General features: G+C 45.5%; 1 protein-coding gene across 1 annotated transcript in view; it reads right to left on the reverse strand.

The window, feature by feature from the left end:
* Positions 1-18,241, reverse strand: part of LOC118088691 (copine-5) — a 122,425-nt gene that overhangs the window by 61,378 nt on the left and 42,806 nt on the right. Inside the window, exons 4-6 of the mRNA XM_060276994.1 lie at positions 11,514-11,617; positions 9,915-9,954; positions 7,550-7,626 (exon numbers count right to left, since the gene is read on the reverse strand). Coding sequence (XP_060132977.1) covers positions 7,550-7,626; positions 9,915-9,954; positions 11,514-11,617 — 221 coding nt within the window. The remainder of the gene's footprint in view (positions 1-7,549; positions 7,627-9,914; positions 9,955-11,513; positions 11,618-18,241) is intronic.

Below are 18,241 nucleotides of genomic sequence, written 5' to 3' on the forward strand. Positions count from 1 at the left end.
AGATACCCATAAGGCCCAGCTACTATGGACAGCTGAAGGGCACCAGGTTTAAATCCTGGTTTGTTCAAACAAGCCAGGATCAAACTGTGGCATGCAGTCTGCTTCCATGTCATTTATTACCTCATATCCTTTCCTATTTAAAGAGGGCTCCAAGTGGGTTACACATATTATTATATATCTATCCTCTTTGCTGCTCTTTTTGTGATGTCAGCAGCACAGGAAAAGAGGGGGAAATAGGCTGTGGCCAAATTCTGAGAGCCATGCCCTGCTTCTACTGTGAAACTGCCAGTTCCTGCTCCAACTGGAGGGCTTCGATTACATTCTGAGGCTCAGCAAGGCTTTTTTGGTCTATCCAACACCAGTCTCACATTCAGGCTTTGGTCACCATGCAGTTAGAGTGATGGTAGGTGGCAAAGGAGTAGAGATGATGGATTATTGCAGCTGCAGCTACTGACAGCAAAGTGAGGCAACCTCTCTCCCTACCAGCTGGAGAGAGCATTGATTAAGAAAATTGCAGAGTCCGAGGACATGGATTTGCCTGATGCCATTTCCCCCAGAAGAGGAGGGGGATTCATCCTGCACTTGCCGTCAGTGAGCAAGAGTCAGCTTGATCAGCTATTAATATAATGTGTCTTTAGGGTTGCCAGACTCAAAAGAGAGCAGGGCAATTAAAGGCACAGAAGTCCTGTCCTCTATTGAGTCTGGATCACAGAAGACAAATAGAAACAGGTAGTAAAGTCAGGGTTAGGGTGATATAATTTAATGTGAAATGATGTTGTGCAGAAATGGTTAGCCAGCCCACTACACCCAGTACTTTCCTGCTTCTCTTTCAGGGGCTGTGGGGAAGATGAATCCAAAAATGCCAAGGCAGCCAAGTCAGTCCCAGCTTGCCTCTTTATGGGTCAGTAGGGCAAGGCCAAGCTTTCCAACAACACCCTGGCTGCCTTCCAAAGTCAGGTCAATCCATATAACCATGTTTTAGGTTGCTGAACATTAGCATTATGTAATATGCAACCAAATCATCGGTACTGAGAGGAGACTGCTGAGAATACAAGTGTGGCTGCTGTTGCAAAATATGCACATATCCAAGAGTGTCAAGCTGTCTCACACAACAATACTCCATTTTAATGACACTTAGACCACTTGCCCTGTTTTCTGCCATGCCATTTTTGTGAGATCCAGGTTGAATGAAGCGAGAATTATGATAAAAATTGAGATTTAAGAAAATATGCGGAATACGATAAGATGTAGTTTTGAAAAGAATATCTGGGGAAACCACAGAGGGGTGGAGGGAAGTCCGAGGATTCTGAGAATCCTACTTGTAAAATGATTAAGATTTGTGTACGATGATAAATGTTAAAAGTGAAAATGAATTTTTTTAAAAAAAAAATGTAAAAAATATATGTGTGAGATCCAGATTGAGGGGGCACAACGAGGCCACAAAAGAGCCTCCTTTGACATCATATCCAATAGCTCAACAGATTGCCATTGGATTTCAGAGCTGATTAGCTCACTGCCTTCACGATGAAGAAAATGCACAAAGTCAAGCCCACGGCTGTGTATGTTCTAGAAGTCAGTACAGATGGCAAGAACGGGAGATCCCTCTCCATGCCTGCCAGAAGAATCAGCTGCAGCTTCCAGGCGTGCCTATGAAAGCTGGGATAGTGCAGAACATCCACACATCCACATCCACAAAGGAAAGCTCCAGAGGCAGTTATTTGCTTCCTTCTGACTTGTACCGCTTGCGTGGGTGAGCAGGTGGGTGATGTGGCAATGGGTGGCAAGTGAGGATTGCTCCCAGGTGGCTTCCGAGTCACTGCCTCATCTGCCCACCCATCTATGCAGCACCCATGAGAAGGACGTGCGAAAATTATTCTCCGACTTTGTTACTTCCCTAGAGCTATTATCACTCTGCTCAGTCCTGGCACAGTTCCGACAAGCGACAGCTGAGGATCACTCCCCCTGATACCTTGCTACCTCCGGTGGGGGAAGCGGGGGCCCCAGCCAATTGCATTTCTCTCTAGAGCAAGCAGAGTCTTCTCCTTCACATTCTGTGTATCTGAACAGGAGGAGCTAGCTTTGATGCCATGCATCCCCTCATTATGAAAGCACGTCAGCCACCTGACTGAGTCGCTTCTACTTAACTCTCCCGTTACCTGAGATGTACTGAACTTGCCCTTTGGAAGATGCATAGCATGCTTTACTTGTGCACTGACATCTCTCAAAGCAAAGGGGTGCACCCAACGTGCCAAACACATTTGGAATTGTGAAGAATGACTTCTGTAATAGACTCAAGTGACAAGTGACTGTCATGCATGGAACCGTGCTGAATCCAGTATGTGTGAGTGAGTGGAGTGGGGGGTGGGGTGGGGGTTTAAAGAAGGATAATGAATCATTCATCCTTGCTTTAAAAAGTCAAAAACTCTCAAAGCGCAGGCATCCTCTGAGGAGAGGAGAAACAATCTTGAATTAGCTTAGCTGGAAACTGTGCTTAAGAAATCTGCCGCTATTTTGCTAGCATGGGATTTCAGAATCAGCAATGAGGAGAGGCCCACAATTGTGACCGGAAAGGTCAGAAATGCTCTCCAGCATGCTGTTTCCACTGCCTACGTGTCCCAGACCTTTTCTGGAGGAGGACACCCTGGCTGTGAAGAAAGCCAATTAGAGCCAGAGGCTGACTGCAATAAGTGGATGATCCCAGAGTGGCTGCAAACTCATGTCAAGGGCCAGCAAGGTGTGTTGGAAATGCAGAATGCCCCCATCCCTTCTATGGTGTTACTTTTTGTCAAGGTACATCTTCTGATGAGGCAAAAACACTAAACTGGAAGCAGTTGAATGGGGGGGGGAAACTTATCTGGAGGTTTAATAATAATAATAATAATAATTTATTATTGGCCAAGTACATTTTCCAATATACTTGGAATTTGTTTCGGCTATATTGCAATGTAAACACACACACACTGTTCCACTCACAATACAAATAAGCAAAGAAACCCACCCATAATTGACCTCCCCTTCAGCTACACATCTACAAATTTAACAATTTAATGGCACAAGGGGAAAAACTGTTCCTGTGCCTGGCCGATTTTGTATATGAAGACCTGAAGCGACGTCCAGATGGGAGTAAATCTAGCAGATGATGGCAGGGATGTAAAGGATCTGCTGCAATTCTCCATGCTCTCTTCTTAACTCTGGTAGCATAGGTTGACTCTATTGTAGGCAAGCTAGCACCAATTACCCTTTCTGCAATTCTTACAGCTCGTTGGAGACTTTTCTTGTCTGTCTTGGAGGCTGTACCATACCAAGCAGTAATAGAATTACAGTTGTGGGTGACCAATAAATCAAATAAAGAAAGAAATAGTACTTTGTAAATTACCAGTGGTTTAATAGTTAAATGCTGATCGCAGAAGTTGACCATAAATCTAACAGTGTGTTTGTGAATCTGGGGTGGGATAGAAGGTAGAGCTTTTTATTGTGTTTTAATGTGTTTTAATGTGTGCTGGAAGCTGCCTAGGGAGCTGGGGTGACCCAGCTGGGTGGATGGGGTAATAATAATAATAATAATAATAATAATAATAATAATAATAATAGGCTGCCCCGCTGGGTATGCTAAGGATGGGTTTGTGGATTAATAATACCAAATGCCTCATTTTGTGTTCCATTATCAATTTCACTGAAGTAACTCTCTAACTTAGTAGGCTACAAAGAGATGTTCAAAACACAGAGGCCAATTACGTTCTGTCTCCCAGGAGTTGGCTGTTCCCAGGCCGCCCTCTCTGTGCTATTAGCACCAAATCACAGACGAGGAGATGAAAAGGCAAAGCGCTGTGTCAGCAGTTCCTGCAGCTTCTCTCACAAATATGCTTGGTACCTGGAGGCGGGGGGGGGGGGGGAAACACGCCAAAACATGTGTTCTGTTGCTGTGCTTGAAAGGCCTGCTCACACCTGGAGATCCAAGCAGAACAAAGATTGTGCTGATGTAGAGCTACATCTTCTGCTCCCCTCTGTGTTTGTTATTAAATCAGTGCAGTTGCTGGTTTCCCGTGAGCTCCCTGACAGCTCGACAGCTCTGCCTGTTGTGGTCCAAATCAGTCTGTCCATGCTAAACACAAAATGATTCTGCACTGTGGCCTAGGAAGGGTTGCTGTTTTCGTGGAGGATAAGACTATATTTTACCTGTCTGAATACTCATTGATGAGGAACATGAGCAGAACATGTGCTCATGTCCTGCTTAGGGGGCTTCCCATAGCATACCCTCCAATACGGCGTGGCCCAAATCTGGGACACCATCTTCCAGGTCTGAAATCCTGTGTGGGTCACATGGCACACACGTGTTTTGGGGGCACTGCATGAGATCGCATACCCGACAAATGCTTTTTTCAGGGCGAGATCTCAGCCTGAAATTGTGCAAGAACAAGGGGTCCAAAATGGCCTCCGAACTCTTGCAAGAAAAACTTGCTGTTTTTCCGGGGCAGTTGATGGGTATGCCATAAGTATTTGGTTGGCCAGAATGCTTGCCCAGATAGGACTCTTCTTATGCTGTTCACCTGTTTACATTATACATTTCATTTATTAGAGTGCATCCATAAGTTGCACAATGCTTGGAGCTTTTAGCAGCCATAAGTTAAAGTCACTCAGTGCAGATTCCAGTTTGCCTCCAGGAGCTGAGCTAGCTCTGTCCATGCTGATATCAAGACCTTATGCAAGGAATGAAGGATGTGGTCCTCTAATACACATTGATGTTTTCACCTCTGGTGTCCTCAGGCAAGTCACGGGCTTGGATCCTAATAAACAGGAGTGTAAGTCTATTTTGAAGGGCTGTCAGGAGACAGTCCTCTTTCAAAGGTGTCCTCTCTTTGTTTAAAGATAAAGAACCCAAAAAATGGAGAGCAGGATATTCCTTGGAACTGCACATTAGCAGTCTGCGCAGGCTGTCACAGCAATCACAGGTGTCCTTCCTATTATGTCAAGATGTATTTATTGTAATTATTTCTAAATTTGCATCTATATACATAAATCAACATATGTAGTTTAATGCATTTTAGCATCTTATTTTGTCTTCTTTTTGGGGTGCCACAGGAGGCTGCTGGGTAAGGAGGAGGTGGAGTCATAAGTTTGGTGTGGGCACCTTGCACAACTTTCAGGAAGTGCAGTATGTGTGGGGGGGTGGGGAGATAAAGTCCTTTTCCTACACAGTTCTTTCTGCTGACAGGTCTCAGGATCCAAGTCACTATGCCCCGGTCTTTATCCCCCTGCCTATAGAATGGGAATAACAGTGACCTATATTACAGGGTTCCCGTGAGGCAGAAACAGATGAGAATTGGGAGTGCATTTTTTTTACACATGAGAAGAGCAGTGCAAGGATTGAATAGTGATTTGGAAATCTGTTTCCCTTTATTGTTTCTTTTTATGCAGTCAGGGCCGGCACTTTGTACCTGCTGCTTCTCTAAGGAGAAAGCATGGGGTTCTGACTTATTTCCAGCAGTAATGATAATTAATTCCACAGTGGGTTTCCATAATGCCCCCCACCCACTAGGATGGACTGCCTTGCTCCTTGCAGTCACCCTCCCGTGGTGCTTTTGAATTAAAAAAGCAGCTTCTCAAAAGACAGAAAAAGTGAATCCTTTCCCCCCACTCTATGAATCTTCATTTCCAATTATGTCTGGCAATTGGAAGTGGTCCCTTAGCTAGGGTTGCCTTATTTTTAAAAGTAAAATTCCTGACACCCACAAAGTTGCTGAACTTTTTTTTTAGGAGACCACCAAAATTGTTGAGCTTTTCTTTAAAAACCCACCAAAATTGTTGAGCTTTTTTAGTTTTGGGGAGACCTCCCCCCCCCGCCATAGTGATTTCAAGCTTTTGGAGCTGCCATGCATCCGGGTTTTCCCTGACATTTTGCCAGTTCGGCAAAATCCCCCCCCCCGAAAACCAGGACATATCAGGAATTTTCCTGACCCATGGCAAGCCTACCCTTGGCACCTGCTGCCTTCCTGGGCCTCTGGAAGGAGCAGTTGCTTAAGACTAGCCATGTTTCAAAAAGCAGCCCTGGGACTCCTGATACAAAATGGGATCATGGCACAGCAGCTATTGATTATTTTTGAAACAATATCCTACTTTATTAAATAACTATGTACAAACCACAGTTTCCTGTGTCTGGAAAAAAATGGGAAACTGCAGCTTGCTTCAAATCATGAGCAGAAGTTTCAATTTTTCTGTTTCATAAAATTTAAGGAGAGGGCATAAGCCTGAGCCTGGCCACAGTGTATCATCCTAAGATGGGTTCCGCATTACTTTTGAAAGAGATAGATGGCATGTTAAAAATGAAAAATAAAAATAAATAAATGTAGGGCTGGAGGTAGTTGGAAATGCATTGGTTTACAGAATCTGCACCGAAAGTAATTTTGAGAAACTGGAGAACAGGACCAAAAATAATAACTTGGAATTCAATAAAGACATGTGTAAAAGCATTATACCCAGGGAGGAGAGAGGAATTCTCAAAAATTATATTTGTTTTTCTAGAAATATGAAAGAAAACTAACCAAGATAGGCATTTCCAATACAAGCTAATGCAGAATGCAAATTAAATAAGAGGCAGATGCCACTGTGGGATGCATTAATGAGTCCAGAGAGTAGAAAGAAATGTGATAAATGATGTGGATTATATATATTAGCCAAGAGAAAAGGTTCAAGGAGCTGGATGTTATCTGCGGCAGACATATACATATATTCAAGCTTATTGGAGAAAAATATGTATTTAGCATTCCTAGCTCTCCATTCCCCTGCCCCCGCATCAACATATTCGCTCAAAAATATTGTTGATTTCAGTGGAACTGATTTCCTAGTAAACGTGTTTAGCATTTAAGACATTGTGCAAAACCAAACATTAGATGTCTCCCTCTGTAAATGCTAGCAGAACCTATGTCATGTGGTTATGATTTCCAGAGGAGTAGCATAATGGCATCATAGACCCACTTCTTCAGATCACAGGCCCACTTCTTCAGATACATGGGGTAAAATCTAAAGGATCATTCTCAGCCCCCTCGCCAAATCTATAATTCCCAGGAGTTTTGGGGGGAAGCCGTGACTATTAAACCACTACAGAACTGATATGGAGTGCATATATGTGCATGATTTTCTCTTATGCTCTCATTTAATTTGACTGGGCGAGGAAGAACACCTCAGCTGCAGGCTGCGTCATGCATTAGCAAAAGCACCAGCTCACATTTTTATCTACTCAACTATGAATCAGTCAGGAAACCTGTACAGCGGCCTTCAGCAGCCTGGTGCTCTCCAGATGTTTTGGACTACAATTCCCATAAGCCATTGCTGTGCTGGCTGGAGAAGATGGGAGCTATGGTCTAAAACATCCTGTGGGAACCAGGTAGACAAAGGTTACACCAAAGGATCTCAAATAGGAATAAGACTTGTGTGATTTCATCCACTATTGGTTTGTAACAGCTACAGCTTTCTGCCTAACTTTATAACTTGGCAGACAAACAAAAACAACAACCCATCAGGCCCCCAGCAGATGTAGGGGGTGAGCACTCACATCAACGGCTTCTCCAAGCGGCTTCCTGGTGACCCAACAATCTCACCCAGTGTGCAGAATGTCTGGCCAAGGAAATCCTGATGAAGGAAATCAATATAATCATTATGAAACAGCACAGGTCCATTGGAGCTATTTCCCTCTGTCCAGGGACCCCTGGAAACCGAAGATGAGAAGATGGCCTGCTAAAACCCTTATCTATTCGTGGAAAAATCCAGTCAACAAATTCAACATTCCTGTGGGGATTTCTTCATTTCAGTCAAATATGGAAGAAAAAGACCATGCACATCAATATTTCCTGCCTGATACAATATATCCATATATTATTTTGCAAGAGGAAGAGCTGACTTTTTTTTTAAAAAGGATGGTTCAGTTTCCCCAAAGCTGCAGGAGAATTCAAGATACAGTGGTACCGCTACTTACGAATAACTCTACTTACGAATGGAGCTCCGTCCGCCATCTTGGATGCGGTTTAGATAGGATTTTTTCTACTTACGAATTTTTAGATAGGGTTGCTTCTACTTACGAATTTTTTCTCCCAATGCATTCCTATGGGATTCGACTTACAATTTTTTTTGATTTACGAATGTGCGTTCGGAACGCATTAAATTCGTAAGTAGAGGTACCACTGTACAGCTGTCGTCACACCTGCAAATAAATCAGCCCTTCAGCCAACCCGCATGGCTCCTTGCAACAGACGTTACTGGAGCAATGGGAAACTGAACTAAGAGGAAGGTGGCTTCCTTACCACACCAATAATCCCTGAACTGGACCCATGGCATGCTGGTCTGATCCTACAACACAGGAGAGGCAGCTGTTTCAGATCTAGTCCAAAGAGGACAGGATACCAGTGCCAGAGTCTGGGTCTGGTTGGCTTCTATCCATCTGTACACAGATGGGTGCATCTCCTGTTGGTCCTGCTTTGCAGTGAAGTTGAGATGAATTTGGCTGTCCTACCTTCAACAACTCCAGGTTGTACTGGTAAAACAGAGGCTGGAGGAGACAGATGGTAGGCTGGCCAGGAGTTTTTGTCTGACATAGCTCCTCAAACCTACTTTGCCTGCTTATCCCAGGACTTTTGCTTCTACTTGATTTCCATCCTCGGTGAATCTCTGCTTTGAGCCTGCCCTGAATTCCATCCCAGTCTTGACTCTTTGTCTGCCCCTTGGAAGCACCCATGCCTTGTGCATGGCTTTGATCCCAATCTATTTCTGACCTGAACCTGCTGGACCAGACCTGGCCAAGGTTAACTGGGTCTTGTTCTCACCAGAAGGGAGAAGTAGTGGGGAGATTGATGCAGTGTTCCACTAGGGTGCCAACTCTCTGCAGCTTCATAGCTCTGCCTCCCAGTAAGGCACAGCATTGCCAGTGCCAGGAGACCAGATTAGCACTGCCCCTCCTCACTGGTTGCTCCTGGTCCTATATGGTCCCTTGCCTATTAGGGTGGCCACATGCAACGGAGGACAGTGGTCCTATCTTTAATATTATTAGCTGTGTGTCACATTTTTGCATGTCTATTTTCTCAAACAGAGGCATCAGCATCTGCTGAAATTTCCTCTTCTGACCAGTTTTTTAAAGGTACAATAATCCTGCCTGCCTTTTCACGTGGTCACCATACTTCTTTGGGCAACAGAAAAACAGTAAGTCAATAATGTTCAGGGATGATGGAAGTTGTAGTCCAGCAACATCTGAAGGTCTAAAGTCCCCCACCCCCACCCCTGATTTAGGGAAATTAAAGATAGAAGAACTGGAGGATGAATAAACAGAACAAGTACTGTAAAGGAACCTTAAACTAAATGAGGAAAAGCAAACGATAACTAGCTAAAAGAAATTAAAAGCGGAGAAATTATTATCATAATCATGCATGCAGACAAGATAAGGGAGGTGTCAGAATACTAAACAGAAACCGAAGCTGGGAACAGGGAAGACTGATTAAAAAGAGAATTGCAATAATCCAACAAGGACAAAAAGAAAGAGAGAATGAACCAAAGTATAGACAGAATCAGCAGAAAGGAAAGACTGGATTTTAACTGTATTTTACAACATAGGGAGGGACCATTGTACAAAGCACATGATGATTTGCATGCAGATAGTCCAGGGTTAAATCCCTGGCCTCTCCCGTTAAGAAATGTTCTGTTAGCAAAGGATGGGTAAGACCTCTGCCTGAAACTGAGGGGAGCTGCTGCCAGTCAGAGTGGCCAATATTGGGCTAGACAGGCAAATATTCCGACGCAGGATAGGACAGTTTTCTATATTCCTAACAACGGAATTGGAAAGGAAAAAAGGAAGACAAGGATTAATGGGTAAGTATCTCAGAATGGATGTGAAAGGATTGCACGAAGAAGCAGAGAATGTGCCCTTAACTTACATGTTTAGACAGGTCGGGGCTCTTGGAGTCCACATCATAGCTGCACATAAAGAGAAGCAGAAACCATATATCACATTCCAGCCATGTCCTGCCCTGGCATTTTGTACTCTGCAAAGCCTATGAAGCAAATAAGAGCATGGCAGCTAGGAGACTGCAACATCCGTGGAGAAGGAAACAACTGCAATGGTTTTTAAGGCCAGGAAAGCAAAGCCCTACCTTCCTTATGTGGGTTCGTATGCTTTGCATCTTGAGAGTGGACTTGAATTGTCTCCTTTATTCATTACTTAAAGCAACCTTCCCTTTCCTAACTTCTGGCCCTCCATATATTGTGGACATGTGCTCCCATTAGCCCCAACCAGCAGGTCTGTGTTGGCCGGGACTGATGGGAGTTGTAGTACGAAACATCGGGAGGGCCCCCAGTTGTGGAAGGCTGTGTTAAAGCGACAGTGGGGATTTGCAGGAGTAGCTGCCAGGGAGGGAAGAGTTAACCTTCCCCACCCTCTGTCCAACCATGAGCTGTCCAAAAATCCTTGCTGCCCTCTCCTCCCCACATAGCAACTAGGTCTTAAAACACCTAAAAGACCTATTGGCACAAATGGGAGTTTTCTTTCCCAAGCCTAACTGTCCTGCAGAGTTGTTGATACAGGAAAAACAATTATTTGGATAGTATCTGTTCTGTGACGGAGAATGGTTTGTAGGGGATAAAATGGCAAAGGATTATGAGGAAGAAATTTGTGTCAGCATGACTTTCTGCTCCCCAAGGGGTTTCTTCCCCATGCCAAGGGCCTTTGGCAACATTGTTCAATAAAGTGTGGATCTCCTAAGTAAGGAGCAACTTTGGAGAATCTAATTTCAGGGCAGAACAGTGTAAGAATTCCAAAGGAGAACTGACAAAGCCTGGCTCGATAAGGCAATAATCCTGAGATTAATTGGAATTATTGCTGCCCTTGGCGCTCTGAATAAAAAGAAGTCTGCTGAATTTCAATGCACTTGGGGCTCCTTTCTGTCTTTGCAAATCCTAGCCAAGGGAAGTGTACATGTTTCCTCTTTGTGACATAGTCTCACCAAGCCATCGGATGTTATCCAACCAGACTTGTTATTGAAAGGCATTGGGGCCCTCCAGACTGCCTGCCTGCCTGCCTTCTTGCAGGTGTATTCTGCAATGTGTCATTGACACAGTACTAGTGGATCAGTGTGTGGATTTCAGTGTGTGGATTTACACTGGGCCATCCACACATCAGTCCGTACTATTCGTTGTTCTGTGATGCTTCCACAGTGTCACTACCGCATTGCCATCTGGAGAAGCACTCTTGCGCAACAGCGAGAGGGTGCGGAATATACTAGAACGTTTGCGGTATAAGAAATCGCAGCACGTCAGCAGGGACCAGCACTGACTAGAAATAAAGCAATACGTCTACCCAAAAACATTTGCAGGCTCAAATGGCATGAAAGGTGGAATTGCATATAACTGCCCCGATGCCATAATGAACACAAATTGTCATGAATGCACCATAAAAAGGACACATGGAGGGGCCATTGAAATTCTCTTTGCACCTTCTACTCGCCCACACTCAGAATGCCCCGAGCAATATCACTCACAGATCAAAACGTAAATTCTGCTTCTCTTCAAAAAAGTAATCGAGGATGAACTTGCGCACGAAGTCAGGGTTCAAGGTGTTGTCAATGACTTCCGTCCTGCCAAACTGTGAAGGGAAGGAAGACAAATGAGATACAGTCCAATGGGGCATACGGTGGCAGGTGGAAGCCCCCAACCTCATATATATGTTAGCATTTGTCACCCAGGCCAGTTGTGAGACTGCCCAGGGCAAGGACAAAGCTACTACTGAGTCCGGTGGTGCAATCATCTGCGGTTGCTCTCAGCGTGAAAAACAACACACACAGGAAAGCCATTGGATAAGGCTAAACTATTTTATTGTGGCAAAATGCAGAGTCTGTCTCTGTTTGCCCAGCTCAGACGTTCAGAGCTGTTCAGCATGGCTGCCTCTCTCTAGCATAGCAGGCAGTGGAGAGAGAACAAAGGAAACAACAGTTCCACTTCAGGAACAAAACAGCAGACGAACATCCTGTCTACGTCACATCCACTCTGTGGGAACAAAACACATACAGTCATATGATAAACAATAATCCTATGACTGCAGGCCCGGGTAATGAATCTCAGCAATATATGCTGCTGAGGCCTGAGTTGATAGGGACTGACCAGGAAATGGGCTTGTGGAGAGTCGTTTCATTAAAACTTCAACCTAATATGTGGTGCTATGAAAAAGATGAACTCCAGGTAGAGGGCTCATGAGGAAAAGTACTGAAAATGAACCTGCCAATATCAGAATGCCTTTATGTAGATTGGTTGACAAAAGCATGAGGCGGGCAGTCTGCTGGTTACATTATTTATTCTTACATTTATATTTCACCTTTCCTCCAAGGAGCTCAAGGCGGCGTGCATACGGTTTCTTTCCCTCCCCATTTTATTCCCACAGCAACCCTGTGAGGAAGGTTAGGCTGAGAGACGGTGGCTTCCCCAAGCTTCATGGCTGAGTGGGGATTTGAACCCTGGTTTCCCAGGCCCCGACCCAGGTGGCGCTGTGGGCTAAACCACTGAGCCTAGGGCTTGCTGATCAGAAGGTCGGCGGTTCGAATCCCTGTGACGGGGTGAGCTCCCGTTGCTTGGTCCCAGCTCCTGCCAACCTAGCAGTTCGAAAGCATGTCAAAGTGCAAGTAGATAAATAGGAACCGCTACAGCGGGCGTTTCCATGTGCTGCTCTGGTTTGCCAGAAGCGGCTTTGTCATGCTGGCCACATGACCTGGAAGCTATACGCCGGCTCCCTCGGCCAATAATGCGAGATGAGCGCGCAACCCCAGAGTCGGTCACAACTGGACCTAATGGTCAGGGGTCCCTTTACCTTTACCTTTTCCCAGGCCCTAGTCCAACACTCTAACCGCTGCAGCGCACTCGGAATGCTCAGTCATTAGGTGCAAACTAGTTGCGTATTGCAGCGACTTGATGCACTTGGTGCATCCTATGAAACTCAGCCTACTAAATAGGCACAGCTGAAGGATATGGGAGTGGTTTGACCTTTCCAGAGATAGAGAAGGGTGTGTGGGAAAAGAAAAGGTTCAAACTGAGGAAATGCAACAGTGAAAACAGAAAGGGGGTGGACAAGAGAGTCAGTGTAAAGACAGGAACCTCTTAGATCTGAAACTGCCAATTTCTTGTTTGCATTTTAAGTGTGGTAGCAAAGGGCAGCTGTCTTTGCACAAAGCTAGCCTAGCAAGAGTTCATAAAGGCTGTGTGATTAAGTCTCTCTAGGTGCATCAATTAAACGGATGTTAATTATACGTCATCAGTCCTCAGGGGGTCACAGAATAGCGGGGTGGACTTATGGAGCTTTCCTGTCTGCTAACAATTAATATCTTTAGGGGATAAATTAATCCTATGACACAATCATGGTTTGTGGGTGGGTGGCTTCTGATGGGAGATACTTCCAAGACCATGGAGAAAGGAATCTGCCCTTGAAGAAAATTCAACTCTCAGCTGTTGCACAACCTGAGAGGTAGGGGAGCCCTGTTGTCCCTTGTGAACTGAAGGACAGAAAGGTAAAGATATAGAGCAGGACCTGATCATCTCTGTAAGAGCGCTGAATCTGTCGGCTGACCACTTGAAGGAACTCATTTCAATTGCTGTTTGTAAAGCAACAAAGCACAGACTGGAACAGACCTAGGTACCTTGGAAGTTGCCTTATATCAAGTCAGACCATTGGTCCACCTAGCTCAGCATTGCCTACACTAACTGGCAGTCACTCTCCAGGGTATCAGGCAGGGACCTATCTCAGCCCTACCTGCAGATGCTGGGGATTGAACCGAGGATCTTCTGCATGCGCTTTGCCATGACTGAGTTTGCACTGGTGTGGTAGAAGCACTGGGGGTTCAATCTCTTTCCCAACTTGTATATGCCATGCTGTGGCTCGGTGATAGAGCATCTGCCTTACATGAAGAAAGTCGCAGGTTTAATCCCCAGCATCTCCCAGCAGTGGCGGAGCTTCATGCTCCGGCACCGGGAGCAGGGCTGGTGCCCGTTCTGGGGGTGGGGCGTGCCTCCTGGAGTGGTGAGGCACGCATTCCAGGGGCGGGGCGGGCATTCCAGGGCCGTGGTGCGCCTCCCGGAGGGGCGTGGCACAAGTTCCAGGGGTGGGGCGCGCCTCCCGAGGGCCGTGACATGCGTTCCGGGGGCGTGACACGTGTTCTGGGGGTGGGGCATGTGTTTTGGGGGCAGGGCGGGCACCCGCGATGGCACCCCCTTGGAGCCCGCCGCTCGGGGCAGCCTGCCCCCACCGCCCCTATCTTCCTACGCCCCTGTCTCAGAGTAGGGCAGGGAGAGAGATTCCTGCCTTAAACCCAGGAAAGCCACTTTGAATTATTTGATCTCTGCAAATTAGACTGATCTCAGTTACACTGATAATAATACTAAGCTGATCATGGGGAAAACCAAGCTCCCACTATTGTCGTTGTTGTTGTTTTCACCTTTCCACCTTTCTTCTTTTACATGTTTTAAACTATAAACTAGGTAGCAGTAATCTCTGTGTATACTTTGTACAGTGATCAGTGAATTTAGGTGATCAGAACGACTAATGACCTAACATTTCTCCGATGAAAATAGGGATGTCCCATTCCATAATGATAATTTTACTATTTATACCCCACATACCTGACTGGGTTGCCCCAATCACTCTGGGCAGCTTGTAACATATATAAAAACATAATAAAACATTAAACATTGAAAAAACTTCCCTATCCAGGATTGCCTTCAGACGGCTCAGGGGGTCAGATAACTCCATACCCTCCATCATTTCTCCAATGAAAATAGGCACATTCTAAGAAAAAGTGGGTTTTTCAAAGCTATGGTTTCCCAGTAGTGAAAAAGTGGGTTTTTCAAAGCTATGGTTTTCCCAGTAGTGATGCTGTATAGTCCCAGTGAGAGCTGGACCATGAAGAAGGCTGATCGCTGAAGAATTGATGCTTTTGAATTATGGTGCTGGAGGAGACTCTTGAGAGTCCCATGGACTGCAAGAAGATCAAACCTATCCATTCTGAAGGAAATCAGCCCTGAGTGCTCACTGGAAGAACAGATCCTGAAGCTTAGGCTCCAATACTTTGGCCACCTCATGAGAAGAGAAGACTCCCTGGAAAAGACCCTGATGCTGGGAAAGATTGAGGGCACTAGGAGAAGGGGACGACAGAGGATGAGATGGTTGGATAGTGTTCTCGAAGCTACGAACATGAGTTTGACCAAACTGCGGGAAGCAGTCAAAGACAGGAGTACCTGGCATGCTCTGGTCCATGGAGTCACGAAGAGTCCAACACGACTAAACGACTAAACAACAACAAAGAAAAAGTGGGACATTCTGGAATCAAATCAGAAACCGGGATGGCTTCTCTAAATCAGGGACATCCCTGGAAAATAAGGACTTGTGGAGGGTCTGTCATTCTTATTAAGAAATACAGGCCTCTGCCCCAATCTTAGATCATCATTCCAAAATTTAAGCTTGCCTATATCATTATTCTTTAGTTGCAATGGAAACATGGCAGGCCTTGCTTAGCATTTTTCTGTGCATGATGCTCAAGAATTAGGATGACGAGGGGATAATTGGCAAGAGGATTAATATGCAAACATCTCAGCAATAGGCCAGAGGGTGAAAAGCTTTACAGTCTTGTTTTATTCTTACGGTTCATTTATTTGTCTCTCTTTCTGTAAGGCAAAGTGTGAAATTTTGGCAAAAAAAGTTACTCTAATGATAAGAAAGAGATTACATGATACAGTGAGAATCCTGTGGAAGTAAGCCTTATTATGGCAAAGGAAGAAAGAAAACTAGAAAAAACACACACTTCTGACTGTGAATTTCTCTTGCCCAAGGATTCCCAATCCTCAACCTCAGCTTGAAGCACAGGTAAACAGGGTCAATGCAGAACGTTGCTCCTCCAGAGGGAGCACCTGCCCTGCTCTGCCCTGGATAAAACAAATCATGGTGAATAGAGCAAAGGCCGACATCTCTGATCATGAAAAGTTGCACTTTCCTTCCATCTCATCACCACAAGGTTTAGCATAAATAAATCCATGCTTGCCTATTTAAAATATTTACACTTTGTTGACTGAAGAAGGAGCTAAGCACAATATATAATTAAAACTAATTCCCATATAGTTGGTACGCTTGCCAGGCAGAGGTGGTGAACGGAACTTCTTTGTCTGAGTCACTCTCAGGATGCATCTGTTATGTTAACCAGGGAGACGGACAGATGCCAGAGCTTAAAATAATAATATGGAATAATTCTCGCAATTTGCCCAGAGGGCCACCTTGTCACAGGCTGAGCATCTGCTCTTTTTGAGAAAGCAGAGACATCAAGGTGTTTTCAAGCTGAATGTTTCTTAATGCCATTTTTTAAAAAGGAAATTCAGGAGAGATTCGGGAATTGCACTACTTGGGGAAATAAGAAGATAAGACAAGCCTGTTGGGTCAAGTCATCTAGTCCAGCATCCTGTTCTCACAGTGGCTGACCTAATGCTTGTGAGAAATCTGCAAGCTGGACATGAGAGCAACAGCACTCTGCTCACCTGTGATTCCCAGCAAGTGGTATTTAGAGGCAGGTAAAAGGTAAAAAGGTAAAGGACCCCTGGATGGTTAAGTCCAGTCAAAGGCGACTATGGGTTTGTGGCGCTCATCTCACTTTCAGGCCAAGGGAGCCGGCGTTTGTCCACAGACAGTTTTCTGGGTTATGTGGCCAGCATGACTAAACCGCTACTGGCGCACAGAGGACTGTGACAGAAGCCAGAGCACATGGAAATGCCATTTACCTTCCCGCCACAGTAGTACTTATTTATCTACTTGCACTGGCATGCTTTTGAACTGCTAGGTTGGCAGGAGCTGGGACAGAGCAACGGGAACTTACCCCATAGCGGGGATTCGAACCGCCAACCTTCTGATCAGCAAGCCCAAGAGGCTCAGTGGTTTAGACCACAGCGCCACCCGCGTCCCCTTGGTATTTAGAGGCATACTACCTCTGACAGCACGAGCCCAGGAAGTTTTTTCACTTCAGGCAAAACAGAAAACGGGACCCTCCCCACCTCCTCCTCCACTGCCACCGCCCCCTCCACTGTTGTCTCTGCCTGAGGTGATTGGAAGTGGCCCACAGAAGCCCAGGCAAGCTGAAGGAGGCTGAAGATGAGCAGGCAGCAGCAGAGGGGCAGTGGTGGTGGAGCAGGAGGAGGCAGGCGACAAGTGACAAACACAGGAGGCAGCAAGCAGCACACTCCTCAAGGCGCAGATCTGCCACCCCTTCCAGCTGTCCCCAGCCAGCTGCCAGAGGCGACTGCCCATAGCTGCCAAGTTATCCCTTTTTTTAAGGGAAATTCCCTTATGCTGAATAGGCTTCCTCGTGAGAAAAGGGAAAACTTGGCAGCTATGCGACTGCCTCACTGTGCCAGCCCTGACAGCAGGGGTAGAGCAAACCCATGTAGGCCAGACTTCTGTGCCTTTAATTGCCCTGCTCTCTTTTGAGTCTGGAAACCTTAAAGAAAAACCAGCAGATCCTTTGCTTGGAAATTAAACAAATGGTCTGCTGGTTTCTCTTTAAGGTTTCTAGACTCAAAAGAGAGCAGGGCAAGTAAAGGCACAGAAGTCCTGTCCTCTATTGAGTCTGGCAACCCTAAACCCATGTTTAATTTTTTTACATGCAAGAAGGTTTTGACAGGGGCCAGGGACGAATCAGACATGTAGACCCCCTTCTCCATCCTGAAGTGACATTACCTAAGATAAAGTTGATACTGCTACAGGTATAAATACGGCCTCTTACAACTAATCACTGTTCTCATGCCTGAGCACTGAAAATCCTGTTCTTACTTCTTCCACACACACACACACACGCTTCTGAGATAAGATTGGGGAAGCACCCCTCCAAGTCTTTATTCATGCGCTAGAAAGAAAGCTAAGCTTCCTGATGCTCCCTTTTGCACCCTGTACCAACTTTCATGCTTGCAATCACAGAAGAGCAGAAAATACGCAGATGCTATCCCAAAGGACCGGTGATGCCAGAATCAGAGTTCTTTCTTCTTGAGTCCTGAGCGACTGCTCTGACAGTTGAGCTGTTTCAGCCCCTAGACGGAGGCTCCAATTAAGCCAGCAACATTTGCTCAAGCACTGAACAGGACCAATTTCCTACTTTATCCTCCACATCATCCCATGATGGTTACTGTCTTTTGCACATTTTCCCCCCATGCTTCTTTACTGCCTTCACTGGGAGGTGAGATGTGGGTGAAGGGT

The sequence above is a fragment of the Zootoca vivipara genome, chromosome 7, assembly GCF_963506605.1.
Source record: "Zootoca vivipara chromosome 7, rZooViv1.1, whole genome shotgun sequence".
NCBI classification, from domain to species: domain Eukaryota; kingdom Metazoa; phylum Chordata; class Lepidosauria; order Squamata; family Lacertidae; genus Zootoca; species Zootoca vivipara.